The 21,946-nt window shown below is 45.2% G+C and overlaps 1 protein-coding gene across 1 annotated transcript; it reads left to right on the top strand.

Annotated features, from left to right (window-relative positions):
• Positions 1-20,433: 20,433 nt before the first annotated feature.
• Positions 20,434-21,740, top strand: cebpa (CCAAT enhancer binding protein alpha). Its single transcript, XM_055648779.1, has one exon. It carries the CDS (start codon positions 20,547-20,549, stop codon positions 21,306-21,308), a length of 762 nt encoding a protein of 253 aa, XP_055504754.1. The 5' UTR covers positions 20,434-20,546; the 3' UTR covers positions 21,309-21,740.
• The last annotated feature ends 206 nt before the right edge of the window (positions 21,741-21,946 follow it).

Here is a 21,946-nt window from a genome sequence, read left to right as displayed (position 1 = left end):
CAGCATTCGGAGGGGGAAATAGACAGTCAATAGGGAAGGGTGGAGATGGAGGACATATAGTACTGAAATAAGGCGAAAAAATTCTTCACTCCTGAAAAAAACAGGTATTTGTGTCAAATAATTATTGCAACCAGCTCTGGGTGGTATACTTTGGTAAATGTGAAGACATTGGAGAGAGTGCAGAAAAGATGTTCAGAAACAGATTAGGTTGATTAAAGATCTGACGAAGGTTTTTAAAATCACGATGGACAAAGACACGCACAGCTCAAGGCTTCGCTGTTCATCTCATTTGATGTATATTCACTATGGATCTAATCACCAATTTGTCTTGCAACCTTTAATCGTTTTGACCAGCCTGCCATGGATTAGGAAAGAGGCGCCCCTATCCCTCTGCACTCTCCCCAGTGCAATCATGTTCTTCCTATAGTGCGGCGACCAGAATTGTGCACTGGATTCAGTGAAATTCTGATAAACTTTATACAGGTCGATGTTGGACCACACTTATAGTATTCTGAATAATTTTGGTTGCAAATGATAAAAAAAAAGGGCACTGGGAGATGTACAGAAATAATGTGCAAGGACAAATGGCAATGATGCATTCAACACAATCATCCCTTCTAAGCTTCACCAAGCTCCGTTGGCCACTATAGTCCATCTCTTGCACTACCATGGACTTGCTTTCAAATTGTAATTTGCACTATTGCCTTGTTTTTTGCAATTTTTTTCCTTTTTGCAGTTTTGTAGAATTTATGTACAGTCTTATGTTTTAGTGTGTTGTCTGAGTCTATGTGCCTGTGATGCTGCGGCAGGCGAGATTTTCATTATATCTGTACCTTATTATAATTGTGCATATGATAATAGACTCAACTAGATTTAACTTGGAGATTACACCCATTGGGAAAAGTAAACAGTCTGAGCTGGTGGGCGAAGGTATCCTCATGGATATTTATTTTTAATTGGAATGTTTTGGTAGTGCAATCATAAGAGGGACTAATTTCAATATTGGTGTTGATATTAGTTTATTATTGTCACATGTGCCGAGTTGCAGAGAAAAATTTTGCAAGCTATCTAAGTAAATCATACTATATGTAAGTACAGAGAAAATAAATGGTGTGCAGAATAAAGAGAAAATTCAGATTAAACAAATATTCAAGGGCTGCAACGAGGTAGATTGGAATATCGGGAATTCACCCCGAGCATGTGAGAGGTCCTTTCAAGAGTCTGATAATAGTGGGAAAGAAGTTGCTGTTAAATCTGGCGGCACGTGCTTTCAAGCCTTTGTATCTTTGTCTGACGGGAGAGCGGAGAAGAGCGAATAATTGGGGTGTGAGGAAGATGCTCATCAAGAGATCAAGTGGAAATTATTTACTTAGAGAGAGAATGTACAACTTATTCCCAGCATTCTCCCACAGAGCTGGATAGGGCTCTTAAAGATAGCGGAGTCAGGGAATATGGGGAGAAGGCAGGAACGGGGTACTGATTGGGGATGATCAGCCATGATCACATTGAAAGGCGATGCTGGCTCGAAGGGCCGAATGGCGTACTCCTGCACCTATTGTCAATTGCCTATTGTTTATAGCATGATGGGAGAAGAGGGGGAGCAAAAATATCGGAGTGGGCTGCTTGGGCCAAAGGCCTCGATCTATCTATACTATTACTAAAACTCTCATCTTGACCACTGTGTTGTAATTATATCTGCGCAAAAAAGATCCCCCATAGTGCGACGATTTTTCGCTACCTTACTCACCATTCTCCTCTGCTGCAAGTCAAATAAGTTTTGTTCCGATCAGTGAAATAGTACAGAAGGGAGCGAGCAGCCTGCGGACTGCTTCTGCGGTGACCACCACAACCAGTCGGAAGCTGCTGAGTTGAACCGGAAGCCTCTGAGTGAAGCCAGAGTGGGACCGGGATCTACTGCATGAGGCCGAAAGCTGAAGGTGTGGGGTGAGCACAGTGCGAGCTGCATCTGCTGTGACCACCCCCCCTCCTCACACTCCCCTTCCCCTCCCCCCCCATCCCACCCTCCCCACCCCCCCCCCCCCCCTTTCCCCACTCCCTCCCCCCCCTTTCCCCACACACACTCCCTTTCCCCACTGTTATGTTCTGGATGGCAGTATGAATAACAACTTACACGCATGTTGCCTGGATCATGAGAGAGAGATTTATTATCCAACATTCCCTGCTTATATTGAACACCAACTCATTAACATATATATGAATATGTATGAATACATTACATAGCTCTCCTTTATTTAAGTATTAAATCTAAGTACTCAGTTACAATTTTGTTGTTGTGATACTTGATTTAACCAGTATTCATGAAATTCGAAATGATAAACATAATATATTTATTTTACATATCTACACATTTTTGCTTTACTTGTGCAGTGATTTATTTAACTTACAAACCTAACCTGACTACTGGTTTACAGATTCTGCCTGATCACCTAACAGTAACAGGTGTGACAGGCTTAGGTGTTGACTCAACTTGTTTTAGCTTGTTTGGCTCTGTTTTAGTACCCTGACTTTGACCAGAAGAATCTGTTTCTTTGGCTGTACTAACTGAACTTTGTGTTTCAATCACAGTGGCCTCTCCCAACTCACTTTCAGTTACAAACTCAGGGATTAGGACTTCATGCTCAGTTTCTGGTTCATCTTTGGCTAGAATCATTAAAATTGATCCTATCTCCAACTTTAACAAAGTATCTTTTTGTTCCATACACTTCCACTATTTTCCCAACATCCCATTTGTCTGGACTTGTTGGGAGGACTGAGAACACGAACCTGCTCATCTGGCTTGAAGTACCTCACCATGCCCACTGTGAATATCAGTAGATCATCCTGGTTGCACACACAGTGCGGAATGCCTTGTAACATTTGGTCCATGACAGACTGAAAAATGTTGAGTTCCTCAAGCTGAACAGCCTTTATACAGCTAAGTTTTAGGTGAATTGATACACCAGAACAGACAAGAAATCGGGGTTTTTGAATGGACTTTAAAAAAAAAGAGAGGACGACACGATGGCTGCATCCACTAGCTACATCGGAAACCTGGGCACTTTCGACAAGAGTAGAGAGCCGTTCAGCTCCTATATGGAGAGAGCAAACATGTTTTTCATGGCAAACAACATAATGGATATTAGTGGTGAAGTAAAGATAGTGACTGAAACAAATAAGGCCGTTTGCGAACACATGAAAGCGATTCTGCTCATGGAGATTGGTCCTGAAGTGTACAGCACGCTCCTGAATCTCCTTGCACCCATAAAAGCAAAAGATGTGCCATTCAATGACATTATGAAGAAGTTGGAAGAGCATTTCAACCTAAAGCCTCTGGAAATTGCTGAAAGCTATAAATTTGGCATGAGAAACCAGAAACAGAATGAGACAATCAATGAGTACATTGTTGCCTTGAAAAACTTAACTTTGCATTGTAACTTTGGAACCTTTCTCGGATGTGCACTACTCGACAGATTTGTTTGTGGTCTAGTGCAGTGATTCCCAATCTGGGGCCATAAATAGAGATTTATTACCCAACATTCCCTGTTTATATTGAACACCAACTCATTAACATATATATTAATATGTATGAATACATTACACCCACCCTCCCTCCCCCCCCCCCCCCCCCCCCCCCCCCCCCCCCCATACTATCCAATCAGATCAGGTAATACAATACAAAAATACAATCTAACTCGGGTACAATAGGTTGATCAAAGGGGGAAGGTACAGAGTGCAGAATACAGTTTTCAGCATTGTGGAACATCAGTTCCATGGACTAGTATGTGAGGATGGTGGAGACAGAGGGTGCAGGTGGTTAAACAGTGTGGAAGTGAAACTGGTTGGTAACCTTGTCGATGGTGGAAGTGGAATACTGAGCAGCTGGATCTGTGATTGAGTCACACACAACCTGTTCGGATGAGTGGTTGAAATGGTGATCAAGCAGACTGTAGTGTTAAGTGTTAAAATTCAGGTCGGGGGAAGTTCCCTCCGCCACGGGTACCATGCAATCCCGTGCTACCTGCTCCATGGTCGGATAGTCGGCGACTAAACCATCTCACCCATCTGGTGAGGAGGGGGCTGTGGACACCCAGCAGAACCAAAAACAAGACCTGTCAGAGGGCGGATGAGCTCCTAGCGAGGCAACGGCCATCCACACTTCAGTAGAAGTTGCGATCACTGTCGTACATAGCATTGTAAGGATGTAAGGTTAAGCATCCTGTACGTTGAGTGCGTGAGAGATGGTTCAAACTGGCTCCATTTGAACCAGTCTGGGACAACTACAAATAGTCAAGAGTCGAGAGAGTCAAGTTGATTGTTATATGTACCGACAACAGAACAATACACAGATAATATATTAAACATTTTTTAAATGTAATAAATTAATGATCACAATACTAGAGCAGAACACCCATAGTCCTCAGTGCAACCAATGACAGTCCATAGAAGTTCATAGTTGAGGTTAGTGTTGTGCAGTGTTCAAGAAGCTGATGGTTGTCGGGAAGAATCACAGTTTTCAGACTCCAATATCTTCTTCCTGATGGTTGCAGCAAAATTAGAACATGGCCAGGGTAGTGAGAGTCTTTGATGATATTTGCTGTCCTTTTGAGGCAGCACATCCTATAGGATGGTGGGGAAGTCAATACCTGTGATGAGATACAGCTCATTAGGAAGGGACATTATTGGACAGGAAAAAGCAGAGATCAGACGTAGATTCCTTTTAATTCTTGCAGTTTCACGTGAACATTTGCTTTTATTTTCTTATCAGTCTCCTGTAACTTTTGACGGTCAGAATGTGATGTAGATTACGTGTGATCACCCTCTCAGCTTCTGGCAGGATGACACATTGGCAAAGTTGGGGCGGGTTTGTGAATTTTGTCTGCCTGCCAGCTGTAGCTTTACTTGACCTTTGAAAACACATTTGGCCTGAAGGAAAGATTAGTGGTGTGTTCACAATTCATTAACCTGTGCCAAAAATGAAGGATTCTTGTTGAGTCCTAATCAGCTGACTATGCTTTATTATACACACAAATTACCAAAGGAGTTGATGATATAAGCAACTCTGCTTATATCTCTGATATAAGTTTAAAAACTGATATGAATTTTGGGTTGATTTTACTCTTGGCTGCAAGACTACCAAGTCATATAATTCTATGAAAATGTGCTTTGGAACTGCTGTGACTGTGTGTGTGATAGAGACACTGTCCCTGTGCAAACAGGTACTTAGATCTGATCAATGCCAGTCAATGGTTTTTAGCAACAAGGATCCATGCAAATGGATCAGGCAGGTCAAAAAAAAGTCTCCATTTCTACAGGCTTTCAGTGAACAAGGGATAAGTTTTATGAAGTGTAATATCGAAGCACACAGCCAATTTATTTCCAACAAACATTAATGAGAAAATGGTCTGGTATTCTGTTACTGTGATGCTGAATCATCGATAAACATAGACATAGCTTTTGTTTTTTACTTATTCTGACACTGAGGCCATTCAGTCCACTAGGTCTATGCTGGATTCCAGAAGAGCTATCTCACTCACCCATCTTATTTCCTGAAAACCATGCAACCAAGTCTATCTCACATGACATCAACTCTCCTCTACTTCCTTTACCACTTGACTATGCCAAGAGATAATTCACAGTGGGGAATTACCAGCACGTCTTTATAATGTGAAAGTCATTGGAGCATCCGGGGGAAATCCACATGGTCACAGCAAGAACATTTCAACTCCACACAGACAGCGCCCAAGGTCAGATGCTGGACCTGGGTCCCTGGAGCTGTGAGGCAGCAGCACTAACTGTGGCACCACCATGTTGCTTTGAATACAAAACTCAGAACATCATGATGCAGTTGTACAAGTTGTTCGCGAGACCACACCTAGAGAACCATGTGCAGTTCTGGTCGCCCAGCTATAGGAAGGATGTCATCAAGTTGCCAAGGGTGCAAAGGAGATTCACCAGGATGTTATCTGGTCTTGCGGGCTTGAATACAGGGAGAAGCTAGATAGGCTTTGGAGGCTGAGGAGTGACCCTACTCAGATTTACATGGATAAAAGAACATTCACAGTCTTTTTCCCCAGAGTAGAGGATTCTAAAACTAGAGGGCCCAGACAAGTTGAGAGAAGGGAGATTCCTCAGTTGGAAGGCCAGTTCTCTGAATGCTTTCAAGAGAGAGCTATATAGAGCTCTTAAAGATAGCGGAGACAAGGGATATGGGGAGAAGGCAGGAACGGGGTACTGATTGTGGATGATCAGCTATGATCACATTGAATGGCGGTGCTGGCTCAAAGGGCCGAATGGCCTACTCCTGCACCTATTGTCTATTATCTAGTGTGTAATTTTCACTCAAGAGGGCAGTCCATACATGGAATGAGCTCTCAGAGGAAAGGGATACAATTACAATATTGTAAAATACATTTGTACAAATACAATATATCGTTAAAAAAAAAGGTGTAGAGCGCTGTGGACCAAAATGCAGATGAATGGACCAGCCCAGTATATCAACTTGGTCAGCATGGACAACATGGGCCAAAGGCCGTTTTCCACACTATCCAGTTCTATGACTGATAAATCCAACATAGGTATTGGTTTATTCTTGTCATGTGTGCAGAGGTACAGTGAAAAGCTTTTATTTGTGTTCTATCCAGGTTAAACCAGGTTATATTAAGAGTACCATCAAGCAATACGTGAGTACAGTAGGTAGTGCAAAGAGAAAAATACCAGAATACAGAATATAATTTTACAACGTTATAGCGTTACAGTTACAGAGAAAAAGTCCAGATCCATAATTAAGGTAGGGTGGAAGATCAGGATTATTACCTAATTTATGGGGGGACCATGCGATAGTCTGATAACAGAGGAAAGAAACTGCTTCTGAGTCTGGTGGTTCGTGATTTCAAACTTTCGTATCTTTTGCCCAAGGGAGAGGAGGGAGAGAAGGCAGGTACGGGATACTGAGTCAGCCATGATCATATTGAATGGCGGTGCAGGCTCGAAGGGCCGAATGGCCTACTCCTGCACCTAATTTCTATGTTTCTATGTTTCTATGACTGGGGTCATTGTGTTGGCTGCTTTCACAAGGCACATGAAGTGTAAATGATTCATGTGTTTAAGAAGGAACTGCAGATGCTGGAAAATCGAAGGTACACAAAAATGCTGGAGAAACTCAGCAGGTGCAGCAGCATCTATGGAGCGAAGGAAATAGGCAACGTTTCAGGCCGAAACCCTCCTTCAGACTGAAGAATGGTGTCGGCCCGAAACGTTGCCTATTTCCTTCGCTCCATAGATGCTGCTGCACCCACTGAGTTTCTCCAGCATTTTTGGGAAGTGTAAATGATGTTGATTGGGAGGGGTGGGAGGGGGGGGGATATAGAGAGGCTGGTTTGTGTGATGGACCGGGCTATATCCTCAACTCTCTGCAATCTCTTGGGCAGAGCTGTTCTCAAACCAATGTGTGATGCAACCCATTAATATGCTCTCTGTGATGCATCCATTGAAGGTGGTAAGAGTTGTTAGAAATATGTCAAGCTTCCTTAGAATTGAGGTTAATAAATAGATCTGTATTCCTGATCCCACCTTTAAATGTGGCAGAAACAATAATAATGTATTAATATAAAGGCATCATTTCTGAATGTGACGTGCTCTGCACATTTAAAATCAACACTGGGTTGTGATACGATCAGGCAGTCTTTCTTTCTGTATTTAACAACACAAAGTCTACTTGTTCAATAAACACTGACTGAGGTGAACCGGTCGTTCACTGGTCAGTTGGAAGTTGCTCCCCAGCTTCAAGTAGAGGTCAAAAACACCGATGCTGAGGCTGTAAGTGACCTGTCTAGCCCGTGACATCTGAGGTGAGACGACTGGGTTGGGACGGCTGGGTGCCACAGAGTCCCACATTTAATACATAACTCTTGAGTTTCCTGCATTAATTGGGGTGGGTCTGATGACAATTATATGTAATTATTATACAGAATGTAATTATACTTAATTATCTGCTGTATAGAAATTTCTGTGTCATTATATTTAAATATAAATCACATCAATCTGTAATTGTGTGATGATTGATTTGTTTCTCTCTTTCAGTTTAATTTTTTCCTTTTGTAGAATTTCCGCCTTGAGTTGTTTCTTTCTCCTTTCATTCTCCTTCCTCGTTAATTTTGAATTTCTTTCACTGGTTTCACGTCGCCGTATGAATCAGAGTGGTGCAGTCTCAGTGAGGATGGGCAGGGGTGTTTCTTGTTTATTAATTCCTCGAGATGTAGGCGTCATTACAAAGCCAACATTTATCACATCTCCAATTGCCCTTGCGGAGGTGTTGTGGAGCCAGCATCTTAAACCACTGCAGTACTTCTGGTTGAGGTGCTCCCACTGTATTGTTGTGAAGGGAATTCCGGGATTTAAAGTAAGCATCATAGAAACATAGAAACATAGAAAATAGGTGCAGGAGGATGCCATTCGGCCCTTCGAGACAGCACCGCCATTCATTGTGATCATGGCTGATCGTCCCCAATCAATAACCCGTGCCTGCCTTCTCCCCATATCCCTTGACTCCACTAGCCCCTAGAGCTCTATCTAACTCTCTCTTAAATCCATCCGGTGATTTGGCCTCCACTGCCCTCTGTGGAAGGGAATTCCATAAATTCACAACTCTCTGGGTGAAAACATTTTTTCTCACCTCAGTCTTAAATGACCTCCCCTTTATTCCAAGACTGTGGCCCCTGGTTCTGGACTCGCCCAACATTGGAAACATTTTTCCTGCATCTAGTTTGTCCAGTCCTTTTATAATTTTGAAGGAATGGCAATATATTTCTGTCAGGATGGCGTATTGTTTGGAGGGTAACCTGCAGGTGGGAGTGTTCCTTGCACCTGCTGCCCTTGCCCTTTTTAGTGATGGAGATCACAGGTTAGGGGGATACTGATGGAGTATCCAAGACAGATGAGTGCATTTTGTAGAAGGTAAACTCTGTAGCTCTGCCAGAATGAAGGAAACAAATCTTTATGGTTGTAGATGGGGTGCCAGTGCGCTACTTTGCTCTGGATGATTACCAACTATTTGGAGCTCGATTCATCCGGGCAAATGGAGTGCATCCCTTCAGGCGTCCGACTCGTATTTTGTCAATAGGGAAAGACTGCAGTGTCTGCAGGTGAATGAGTCTGGTGCGTCTGTGTGGTGCGATTGGTCCATTAGGGATTCTGGTCAGTTGTAACTGTGAAGATCGTGGGTGACTTGGTAACATAATGCCATTGAATATCAGTAGTCGTTGGTGTGAGATATGTTATTGGAGATACCCATTGCCTGTCACTTGGAGTGTGAATATTATCATCAGCGAATATCACCCTGGAAAGAGGCCTGTGATGGAGCAGCTTGATGATGGTTGGCCATGGGACATTAGTTTGAGTAACCTGTGCAGTTATGTCCTGGAATTCATCGGGTGAATGTAGAGAGGGATGTTTCCTCTAGAACTAGGGCCACTGTTTAAAAATAAGTGGTCACGCATTTTAGACAGCAATTTATTTTCTCAGAAGGTCATGTCTTTGGAAGGTGTGGACACAAAATCTTTGAATATTTTTAAGACAGAGGTAAATAGATTTTTGACAAACAAAGGGATAAAGGGTCCTTGGGATAGGCTGGAATATAGATTTGAGATTACAATTGGATCAACCATAATGGGCCAAATGGCCAACCCCTGCTTACAACTCGTGTTACCTCAACGATCTATTTTTCTATGAGGTCTGACTTCAACCATGAGAGTGTTTTCCCCTTGATGCCTGTTGAATTCTGTCTTACTTGGTCTCCTTGACATCCCACTTGGTCACACGCTACCTTGATGTCAAGGGCCGTCTCACCTTACCTCTAAAATGTTCTGTGATAATCCAGGGTGATATTAGCCAAAATAAATTTGTGGACAGGCCAAAATGACAGGTAGTTGCTCCCCTTCGAGTTGAGAACATTACGGGGAGATTTAATAGAGGCTTTTAAAACCAGGAAGTATTTGATGAAATTAAAACCGTCTCCAGTTGTGCAGGAAGGACGGTGATCAAGGACATGGGGATAATTGACAAAAAACTAGTGGAGAGTTGAGGGAATGATATTGGTATCCAATGATTTGGAACACTTTGCGGTTGCACAATCAACGTCAACCTTCAGAAAGAAGTTAGATGAATATTTTTGAAGGGATTTGGCAGGGCTATTGGAAAAGAGCAGGGCGCTGGTATTACTGGGAGAGCTCTTTTACAGAGCCAGCACTCGAGGGTCTGAGTGGTCTTGTTTTGTGTGGCACTATTCTAATTCTACAGTGCTTAGACAGGATTTAAGTAATTTCAGTCTCCATAGTCGGAGTTAATTAAAAAAGGAAGTGTAGTAATCAAATAAGACCAAATTTAAAAGAAAATTACATGTGTAGAGCTACCTCTGGAGAGAGCTGATTACCACTACAGACATCAGCCTGTTGCTGGGTACCAATAGGGTTGCTTTCTAGCCTCCAGAAAAGACTCTGCCTGCACTTATCACTTCTTTTATATCTGGACTTTTCTGGGGATTTATTGTACATTCATTTTAATGTTTGCATTTACAAATCCTTCACCTGCGTGATTTTTAAAAAATCTTTGTCGATTGTCAAAAGGATCCTGATCACTGGTAGCAAATGAATACGAGAGACCCATTTTCTGTGTGCATTTCATTATTAAAGGCATCTGTGAGTGAAAGAGAAACACTTGCATTTAGAGAGAGGAGAAAGTGAGAGAGATAGGAGGGAAAACAAGAATCTCATAGCAGAGAGAACAGAGTGTGAGTGAACAAGATGAAGAGAGATAGAGGAGTGGGAAATAGAGGGAGTAAAAGGAGAAAGGAGATAAGGGTGGAGAGAGATTAAAAAATAAGTGAAGCTGCAGACAGCAATTAAACTAAAGAATTCTCAAAATCAGATCTTTGTACAGAGTGGTTCTGGATATTGTAACTATCATTTCCCCTCACTTTCCTGTGTGTTTACTCCCCATTGAATTCCAAGAATTCCCCATCTACTGAGTGAAAACATTTCTCCTCATCTCTGCCCTAAATGGTCTACCCTTTGTTTTAATCATAATTCAACCAATGTTATGCCGCTGTCCCACTAAGGAAAACTGAATGGAAACCTCTGGAGACTTTGCGCCCCACCCAAGGTTTCCGTGCGGTTCCCGGAGGTTGAAGGTGGTTGCCTGAGGTTGCAGGTAGTGGAAGCAGGTAGGGAGACTGACAAAAACCTCCGGGAACCGCACGGAAACATTGGGTGGGGCGCAAAGTCTCCCGAGGTTTCCGTTCAGGTTTCCTAAGTGGGACAGGAGCATAAGGCTCTCTGTCTCAGCATTGAATATGACAAGGACCTATATGGTAGGCTGGTCCAGAAGGTTAAAGCATGTGGGATCCAAGGAGAGCTGGCTAATTGGATCCAAAATTGCCTTGGTGATTGGAGATAGAGGGTAGTGGTGAGAGTCTGACTGAAAGTCTGTGATCTTTTTACCACAGGGATCGGTGCTGGGCCCTTATTGTTTGTGAAATATATTAACAATATGGATGTGAATTTATTGAAGGATTGAAAGATACTACATGGAAATAGGTCTTTCAGGCCACCGAATCCATTCCGACCATTGGTTCACCCATTTAGGACGTACGATTAGTGAATTGGTGAGAGTGAGGAAGATAGTTTAAGGCTTTAGCAGGATATATGAGTGTTTGGCACCTCTGAGCCTGTACCTGCTGGAGTTTAGGGGGGGGGGGGGGGGGGGGGGGGGGGGGGGGGGGGGGGGGGGGGGGGGGGGGGGGGGGGAGGAATCTCATTGAAACTTACCGAATAATGAAAGGTCTACATAGAGTGGATGTGGAGAGGATGTTTCCACTGGTAGGAGAGTCTAGGACCAGAGGGCACAACCTCAGAATAAAATGACGTACCTGTAGAAAGTAGATGAGGAGGAATTCCTTTAGCCAGAGGGTGGTAAATCTGTGAAATTCATTGCCAAAGACGGCCATGGAGGCCAAAGTCTGGGTATTTTTAAAGCGGGGATTGATAGGTTCTCAATTAGCAATGGTCTCAAAGGTCACGGGGATAAGGCAGGAGAATGGGGTTGAGAGGGAAAGATAGATCAGCCACGATTGAATGGTGGAGTTGACTCGATGTGCGGAATGGTCTAATTCTACTCCAATGACTAATGAAGGCTATGATTGTGCTGGAGAAAATGCAGAGGAGATTCGCCAGATGTTTGCTCTCTTGGGGAGCTTTAGACATGGGGGAGAGATGGGATAGATTGGGTTTGTTTTCCCTGGTGTGGTGGCAGAGGGATAACCTAATCGAGGTATACAATATTTTAGGAGGTCTCAATAGGGTAGAAATTCAGAATGTTTTTACCCCCTCAGAGATATCAAAAACAAGAGGGCATAGTGAAAGGAAGGAATTTTAAAGGTGCTCTAAAGGGAAAGTTTTTTCACACCGAGAATTGTGCACTGCCAGAGGAGGTGATGGAAACAAAGATATTTAAGAGGCATTTAAACATTTAAATAGGCAGGTCTTTGAAGGACGAACAATGCAGGCAAATGGATTACTGTAGATTGTCACAAAGGTTAGCGTGGACATGGTGGGCTGTGGGGCCCATTTCTGCTCTATATAACTAACGATATAACTATGATGTCTCACCCCAATGTTGAATATTTGAACCTGAATCAAAGCACAGGCACAGTTTCCACTCTTTGCAAGTCACAGATTGTAAAGGAAGTGAGAAGGCAGAGCTGAGTCTGTCTGGCCAGAGTGATGAACTCAGTGACATGTGGGAGATAGCCAGCGAGTATCGTACAGAATCCTAGTGTGTAGCGAGTGAGCCCAAGTCTCTAATCTAATCTCTGGAATCCAGATGACGTTAATAAACCTCTCAAGGCATCATCTGTAACCCGATTAGATTAGAGTGTTTGTACCTCATTGCCAGCTATCTGTTGCAGACGAAGCACTGATGATTAGAGTCCTGGACAAGGGGGATTGAACAGCCTTTGGTAAAATATTGACCCAGATGTATAACAATGTTCTGCAGGGTCATGGCCTTCTCTGTAAATGTGTCAGAAATCATCAAATATTCCATATCAGCAATTACACAGGAGCAATAGTACAACCACACAGAGAAGGAACTTTACTCTGCACGTTTTCTATCTTCATGGCCTCTTTCCTGCTGCAGGGTGACCAAAACTGAACACAACACTCTACGTATGGCAAGGCCAACGTCTTGTACTAAGGTTTTATCATGTTGCACCATGTGCATTTTGCTATTTAAAAAATTGTATAGCAAGGCAGCACGGTGGCACAGCGGTAGAATTGCTGCCTTAAAGCACCAGAGACCCGGGTTCAATCCTGACTATGGGTGCTGTTTGTACGGCGTTTGTACGTTTTCCCTATGACCCATGTGGGTTTTCCCAGGGATCTCTGGTTTCCTCGAACGCTCTGAAGTCACACAGGTTTGTAGGTTAATAGATTAATTAGCTTGGTAAAATTGTAAATTGTCCCTAGTTTGTGTAGCATAGTACTAGTATACAGGGATCGCTGGTCGGTGGCGACTTAGTGGGCTGAAGAGCCTGTTTCTGCACGGTAAACTAAGCTAAATTAAAGTAAACTAAACTAGGCTGTTATATATCTTGGTCAATATTTGACCAAACTGTTCAATCCCCCTTGTCCAGGACTTTAACCATCAGTGCTTCGTCTGCACCACATAGCTAGGAATGAGTTACAAACACTCTAATCTACTTCAAAACTACTTCAGTGGGTGTGACACTTTAGCATGTCCAAGGACTGCAAATGGACACTTTCTTCTTGGAGAACTCCACCTCCCTTCTGCAATATAGGATCTTCCTCACCACCTTGTTTGAGTGGTCAAGAGTCAGTCCAGAATCACACTGCACTTTTCCCAATCTGCTTTTGCATATCTGTGAACTTTCCAACAATGCATTGATAGTTCTGCTTATGGTGCCTCTCTGTTCTGATTGACTTAAGCCCCTGTCCCACTTGGCAGACCAATGCCGACCTTTTTTTACTCATGGGCATTTTTTAGCAGGTTGAAAAAACGGCACTTGAGGCCACGAGTACGCGCAGACCACTCACGAGCACGAGGAAGAGTTAACAAATACCTCCCACGGCTTCCTACGACCTCCTGGCGACCATGCTGCGAATATGAGTCAAGGCAAACTCGGCGAGGTCAGCAATTAGTTCATACAAGTGGGACAGGCCCTTTTGAGGTAGCAACTTGTACTTTCCATTTCGTCGATATGGACATATTGGAAGATGTAGTTCCCAGAGTTTAAACCTATCTGCCTGTTTCTACACATATACAATGAGAGATCCAACAGGACCAAGCTCACCAGCTCCATCATATCAATACTACTTCTCCCACTGTTACTAGGCACCCTTCACTCATCCCATTTTTGGAGCACCACAACCAATTCATACCACAGGCCTTAATCTTTGCAAATGTTTCTGCAGGGTCATTACCTCACTTGCATTCGAAACCAGAAACCACCACTACACTTCCCTTTGTCCCACTAAATCACTGCCTGGAAACAGGCTAGATTTAGTTCAGTGTGGCAATCCTTCTCAGAGCAGCGTGGACTACTCATATTCATTGGAGCAATTGCCAACTCTGTTCTGTGTTCACTGTTAATTTTCCTTTTCGCAGCATGAGTTTAATTGAACAAAAGAAAGCTCTACATCCAGCACCTTTCCTGGAGGGGGCTGGGACTTTCCCATCCAACAATCATTTGGTACCTCACTTTTCCAAAGATTCTGGAAAATTCTGATCAGTACTGTTGCTTTTTTTAATCCCTAACTTTCTGTGGTATTCTGGAGTGCAGACCAGAGTCTAATTCTGAAAATGTATTCAGCAGTCAAGAGTGTTTAATTGTCATATGTACCATCAACTGAACAATTAAATTCTTACTTGCTGCAGCTTTACAGCTCCATTAATGCAAAACACACAGATAATATATAATAATCAATAATACAATAAATTGATAACAGTAATAGCACAGAATCAAAGTCCGTAGCTTAGTCCATAGCAGATCATAATTGGTGAGATAGTGGTTCGTATTGTGCAGTGTTCAAAAGCCTCTTGGTTGCTGGGAAGAAGCTGTTCTTGAATCTGGTGGTCACAGTTTTCAGGCTCCTGTACCTTCTTCCTGATGGAAATAGTGAGATGAGATCCTGATCAGGCTAGTGTGAGTCTTTGATTTGTTGTGGCTGGCTTTTTGAGGCAGTGCATCCAATATATCCTTTCTATGGTGGGGAGGCCAATACCAGTGATGGACTGGGAAATATCCATGGCTTTCTGCAGTTTCTTTCATTCCTGGGCGCTCGAGTTACTTAACCAGACTGCGATGCAACCAGTCGCTCCCTTCTGTACACTTATGAATGAATGATTGTCTTTATTGTCATTGCATATGGTACAACGAAATTTAAAAGTCAATCCCACGATGCGATTCACAAGAGCAATTTTAAATATATAAGAAAAGGTAAAAATATATACATATAAAAAAATAAAAAATTTTAAATGCAATAGACTATTTGGCAGCATACCAAACTTTTAATTTGTCTATGGAAGTCAAGGCACTGATGAACTTTCTTTGTGATTACTTCAATATGCTGGGCCCTGGATATATCTGCAGATATATGCATGTCCAGCAACGTGAGGCTTTCTCTACCACAGTCCCATTAATGAACACAGGTTTGTGGATCCCTGACTTTTCCCTCTTGAGGTCACCAATCAGTTCCTTGGCTTGCTAATGTTGGTGAGCAAGAACTGTTGTTCTAGCACCACTCTATCACCCTTCAGTAATGATTCCTGTAACATGGCGTGTTCCAACACTAGAGGGCATAGCTGCAAGTCAAGTCAAGTCAAGGTGAGAGGGGGGGAAATATTACCGAGATGTGTGGGGCAGGTTTTTTTACACAGATGGTTGATAGGGGCTGGGGTAGTGGTTGAGGCAGAATCGAAGGTGGCTTTTAAGAAGCTGGATAGGTGTATGGATTTGCAGGGAATGGAGGGATATGGACCACTTGCAGGCAGATGAGAGCAGTTCAACTGAGCATCATGTTTGGGAGAAACATTATGGCTTGAAGTGTCTGTTCCTGTGCTGTTCTTTGTTCTATTTATGTATTGAATAGAGATAATTCCCCATTCAGCTGACTACAGCATTCTAGCAAATTAGTATTTTAGTATAATTTTGCCTCAAATTTAGCTAAAACAACCACAACATTAAGCATCAATTGAACAATATTGTCCAAGTTCAGGAGGGGGCATTGAATGGTGCAATATAAAACAAACTCGAGGGAGCCTCACTCTATATTTAACAGTTTTATGTGTCTATTGGAGAGGGAGCTTTACTCTATCTAACCCCAACTATCCCAGGGGTTAGGAGTGTGTGATCGAACAGTATAGAGGGAACTTTCCTCTCTCACCTTGCTGTTCCTGTCCCAGACGAATTTGATGGGACAGTGTAGTGGGAGCTTTGTTGTGTCTCTAACCAGTACTGTACCCAAAATGGGAGTGCGTGACAAGACAGTGTAAAGAGATCTTAATAGTATTACTAGCCAGAGTTACTCACACCCTGCAAATGTTAAATAGCATACTTCGCGTGGAGCTTTGCTATGTATCGAATCTATTTTTCTCCCATTTTGGGACAGTATAACATGACATTTACTCTATCTCTAGCCTGAGGGTTTGTGACTGGACAGTGTCAAGGGAGCTTTACCCTGTATATAACCTGTACTATCCTGGCCTTTGGAGTGAGACAGGATAGTGTCGAGTGAGCTTTCATATATATTTCATTACAGCAAAGAGAGAGGCCAGTCAAGCCACTGGGCCATGAACTCTCCCCATCAGGCTTCATTATTAGAGAAAGCAGATGCAATGTACATTTGGGCGAGGCAATTGTCTTCAACCTGGGGTTACAGGCATTTTCCTGATTGATGTGACTGTGTGCAGGTATTATATAGAAGAACTTGGCAGCATTGTAAACAAAATTTACCCATTGATGACACTTAATCTTTTATGAGCGAGGTGGGTTTTTTTCTATTAAAGAAGAATGTCTGTGACCAGTACAAAAAAATGTAACTCTCCCCCAATTTCTCACGCTCCACTTAAATTTGAAGTGATTTACAGTAGGCAATTACCTACAAACTCACATATCTTTGGGATGTGGGAGGGAACCGGAGCCCTGGGGGAAACCCATATAGTCACCGACAGCATGTTCAAAATCACTGGAGATCAGCTGGATGGAATCCGGGTCGCAGGAGCTGTGAAGCAATAATGTTGACTGCTGCTTAATTGTGCATCCCTTTTCTTGTCATCTATCCTCGCCCTGGGAGTGGAACAGCGAGACACCTGCATAACAGGTGGGGTAAATTGTAGTCGCGAATGGATTGATGGGTGGTTGGAGATCCACAGAAAGTAATGGCTGGCTGGTGTGCAATGTTTGGGTGTAAAGAACATTGTGATGGAGACAGCTGGAATGAGCGCAGAGGATTTACGAGGATGTTGCCCGGATTCGAGGGGTTATGCAGGCTAGGACTTTATTTTTTGGAGTGCTGAAGGCTTAAGAGTTATCTTCTGGAGGTATATAAAATCATGAGGGGAACAGATAGGGTGAATGCAGTCTTTTTCCCAAGATAGGGGAATCAACAACTAGAGGACATAGAAGGTACACAAAAATGCTGGAGAAACTCAGCGGGTGCAGCAGCATCTATGGAGCGAAGGAAATAGGTAACGTTTCGGGCCAAAACCCTTCTTCAGACTGAAGAAGGGTTTCGGCCCGAAACGTTACCCATTTCCTTCGCTCCATAGATGCTGCTGCACCCGCTGAGTTTCACCAGCATTTTTGTGTACCTTCGATTTTCCAGCATCTGCAGTTCATTCTTGAACACTAGAGGACATAGGTTTGATACCTGCACCTTAATTGGTACATATGACAATAAACTTACCTTGAAACCTTGATAAGAACCCGAGAGTTCACATTGAGAGTGGTGGATCTACGGAAACCAATGAGGTAGTTGAGGCAGGTACAATAACAACATTCAACAGAAATGTGGATAGGAAAGGTTTAGAGGGGTATGGGCCAAACATAGGCAAATGATACTAGCTTAGATTGTGTATTAGATTAGATTTTGGTAGACATGGACATGTTGGGCTGAAGAGCTTGTTTCCATGATGTATGACTCTATGTAACGGGTATAGCTTGGACCCTATAGCAGCACAGGATCAGGCAGGTATAATTGGTAATGAACCTTATTACGATACTGTAACACAGAGTAGTAACACGGGAATGGGTACACCGTACTCACACAGAGGCTCAGGATTGAGCGAGGGTTCCGAAGAGGGGCAGGCAGGAGACGTAGTCGGGGTAGAGGAAGGTCCGGTAACCAGGAGATCCAACACACGATGCAAACAAACCAGCGAGGGACAGACGAAAGGAGAGTCGAAGCCAGGCAGGTAGTCGAGGAGCCGTTGCAGGGATACACCAAACAGCCCAGGAGAGAGGCAGACAGAAACCAGGAGGTCGGGGACAGAAGGCTGAGGTGATATCCGGGAAGACGACAGGACAGAATGGTCAGGGGCAGGCAGGTTCGAATCCGTGTAGGCAGTCGGGAAATTGCTGGAGAGTCTTGCATGAATGCTGAGAACAATCTGGCACTGTGTGAGCGGTGAGGAGAGTCTATATGCCGGGTTAATAGATGATCAGAGGCAACTGAGTGCAACAGGTGAGGAGAGTTGGGCTGATGAGAGGGGAGTGCAGGCGAGGAGAAGGAGGGACCGGTGGAAAAGTACTGGGAGGTGAAGTGGATGAGAATGAGGAGAGGGCAGCCTGTGACACTCTATGGATGGGAAAGAGGGTTGGGATCCTTCAAGTACATACTCTAATGACTTGTTTAGATTATTAAATGCTTTATAAATGTTGCTGATGAATTGGTTGCAATACTCCTGCCAATCACATCCAGGGCCACCTCTTACCAGCCTGTCTTATTGAATGTACCAGATTTCATTTTCCCATTGAGGCCAAATTGTCCCTCCTCCTGAGTGCACCCACCAATAATTGCCAGGAAAACTCATTAACTGTTCTTATTGAAACATATACGATTATTAAGGGTTTGGACACGCTAGAGGCAGGAAACATGTTCCCGATGTTGGGGGAGTCCAGAACCAGGGGCAACAATTTAAGAATAACGGGTAAGCAATTTCGAACGGAGACGAGGAAACACTTTTTCTCACAGAGAGTTGTGAGAGTGTGGAATTCTCTGCCTCTGAGGGCGGTGGAGGCCAGTTCTCTGGATACTTTCAAGAGAGAGCTCGATAGGGCTCTTAAAGATAGCAGAGTCAGGAGATATGGGGAGAAGGCAGGAACGGGGTACTAATTGGGGATGATCAGCCATGATGGTGATTGACGGTGCTGGTTCGAAGGGCCGAATGGCCTACTCCTGCACCTATTGTCTAGTGTCTATTCTTCATTGCGAGCACCTGCCATCCTTAACTGTGAGCCTGGACCCAGGGGCCAGTGTCTCAAAATAGGAGTCACCCATTCATGTCTGATGAGAAGAATTTTGCTCCCACGGAGAGTGGTGAATCTTGGAGATCTCTGTCTAAAGCGTGGATCTGTGAACATTCAGAAAGTATATTCAAAAGTGGTTGAGAGATTTTCCGGAATTAGGAATATCAAAGGTTGTGCAGGAACATGGTGAGGGAAATGAACATCCACGATTTGACTGATGTTAGAGCAGGAACGCTGCGCCAAAGGGCCATACTACTGCTTGTCTTTCTTAAGTTTGAATGTTCTGTATCTACCCTGTGAGCGTGTGACAGAACTGTGTAAGGGGAGTTTCACTCTGTATTCAATCCATGGTGCCGCTGTCCTGAGAGTGCATGAGGGAACTGTGTAGAGGGAGCTCCATTCTGTGTCTGACCCCAGATGTGTATGAAAAAAATACAAGAAAAGAGGAGCGGGAGCGAGCACTGAAAACCATTCCTCCTGGAGCGCGCGTCCGGCTCTCCCTCCGGGAGCTCGCAGCCTAGAGCCCCCACGGGAGCGCGCATCGGGACTCCTCTCAGAGCGCGCAGCCAGGATCTCCACCATAGGGCTTTCTCCCACAGGGGCAGCGCGCAGTCGGGTCCCTCTATTCGGGCAGCGCGCAGCAGGCAGTCGGATTCTCCCGGGAATCCCCCCGGCAGGCAGCCCACCGGCGGAACAGCGGCCGTTCGGCCCCTCCAGCTGCACCTGGCAGTCGGTGGAGACGGGTGGGGTGGGGAGGGGAGGGGCGTGTGGCTGGAGGCTCGGCCAGACCTGGGCAGATGGTTGGTCAGAATGAGAGGAAGGAGGCGACTCCTGGCAGTATAAATGGGAAGTGAGAGCGCACCGGGGGATCAGCCCTGAGAGAAGGCGGGAGGAGAGGAGAGGAGAGGAGAGGAGAGGAGAGGAGAGAGAGGAGAGGAGAGTGTCCCTGGCTTCGTCCAGGCTGGATTCCCGCGGCACCTCACCATGCCTCGCTGTGCCTAGCTTCCACATGGAACACAGCAACTTCTACGAGGTGGAGCCGTACCAGCAGCCGCCGGCCTTCGCCTACCGGGACCCGGGCGAGCTGCCAGACATCTGTGACCACGAGAACTCCATCGACATCAGCGCCTACATCGACCCGGCCGCCTTCAACGATGAGTTCCTGGCCGACCTCTTCCATAGCAATCACCAGCAACTGGCCAAGCTGGGGCACTGCCAGGACAAGGGCAGGGCGGCCGGCGAGCTGCCCGCCCCTCACCCCGCCTTCGCCTACCGGGAGAGCAAGCTGCAGCCGCTGCTCGGCCGCCCGGCATCCCTGCGCTCGGTGGTGGTGAAGCAGGAGCCGCCCGAGCGACAGGAGAGGCTCCGGAGCCCGGCCCAGTGCGCCCACCTCCAGTACCAGGTGTCTCATTGTGCCCAGACCAGCGTCCACCTGCAGCCCGGACAGCCCACGCCGCCGCCCACACCCGTGCCCAGCCCGCTGCCCGCACACAAGGGCAGTCCCGGCGCCAAGGGGAAGAAGTCGGCGGACAAGAACAGCCTGGAGTACCGGCTGAGGAGGGAGCGCAATAACATCGCGGTGCGCAAGAGCCGGGACAAGGCCAAACTGCGCAATGTGGAGATCCAGCACAAGGTGATGGAGCTGGCGGGCGACAACGAACGGCTCCGCGGCCGCGTCCAGGAGCTGAGCCGGGAGCTCGACACTCTGCGGGGGCTCTTCCGACAGCTGCCCGAGGCGGCTCTGGTGAAAGCCATGGGAGGCTGCGCCTGAGCCCCGGGGGACGGGGTCTGGGCAGCGGGAAGCCCAGACCGCCCGCAACGCCTGACACGCGGGGGTCGCAGGGGGCAGCTATGGGACAGTACGAGCGGCCATTTCCCTCTGGACAGTGCCAGTCCCAGACCCCCGGGCCGGACTTTGCCAGCGCTCGGCCCATCCCCGAGCTGCTATCCCGCGGGACTTGTAACTCGCTGTGGTTTTCACAGGGTTACTGACTACAGATTTATTTTTTTGTATCAGATGTTTGTAACTGTTTCCCCCCGGTGGTTCTCGAGCGGAGAGATCCACTGTGTCAGGGGCGGCTGGCCAGGCTTGCTCCCCGCCCCGTCTCAAGGGCATTTTAACTACTTTGTACCGGGACTGTTGTATGATGACCTTGCAAATTTTTTTTTGAAAACATTCAATAAATCAAACGCTTGTATTTAATTGTTGTGACGCTTTCTCTGCGTGATCCCAAGCCGCCTTGAGTTTAGTCCAGAGCTTCCTGCGTCTGAAGAAAGGTCCAAACGGCAAACGTCGCCAAATAGATGCTGCCTGACTCGCCGAGTTGTTCCAGCACTTTGTGTTTTGCTCCACATTCCAGGATCTATGGTCACTTGTTGCAGCCCTGTCATTTCTCTTGAGTTTCCCCA

Source organism: Leucoraja erinacea, chromosome 17 (genome assembly GCF_028641065.1).
Source record: "Leucoraja erinacea ecotype New England chromosome 17, Leri_hhj_1, whole genome shotgun sequence".
NCBI lineage: Eukaryota > Metazoa > Chordata > Chondrichthyes > Rajiformes > Rajidae > Leucoraja > Leucoraja erinaceus.
Note: the sequence above shows the minus strand (reverse complement) of the source record. Positions and strands in the feature narration are given on the sequence as shown.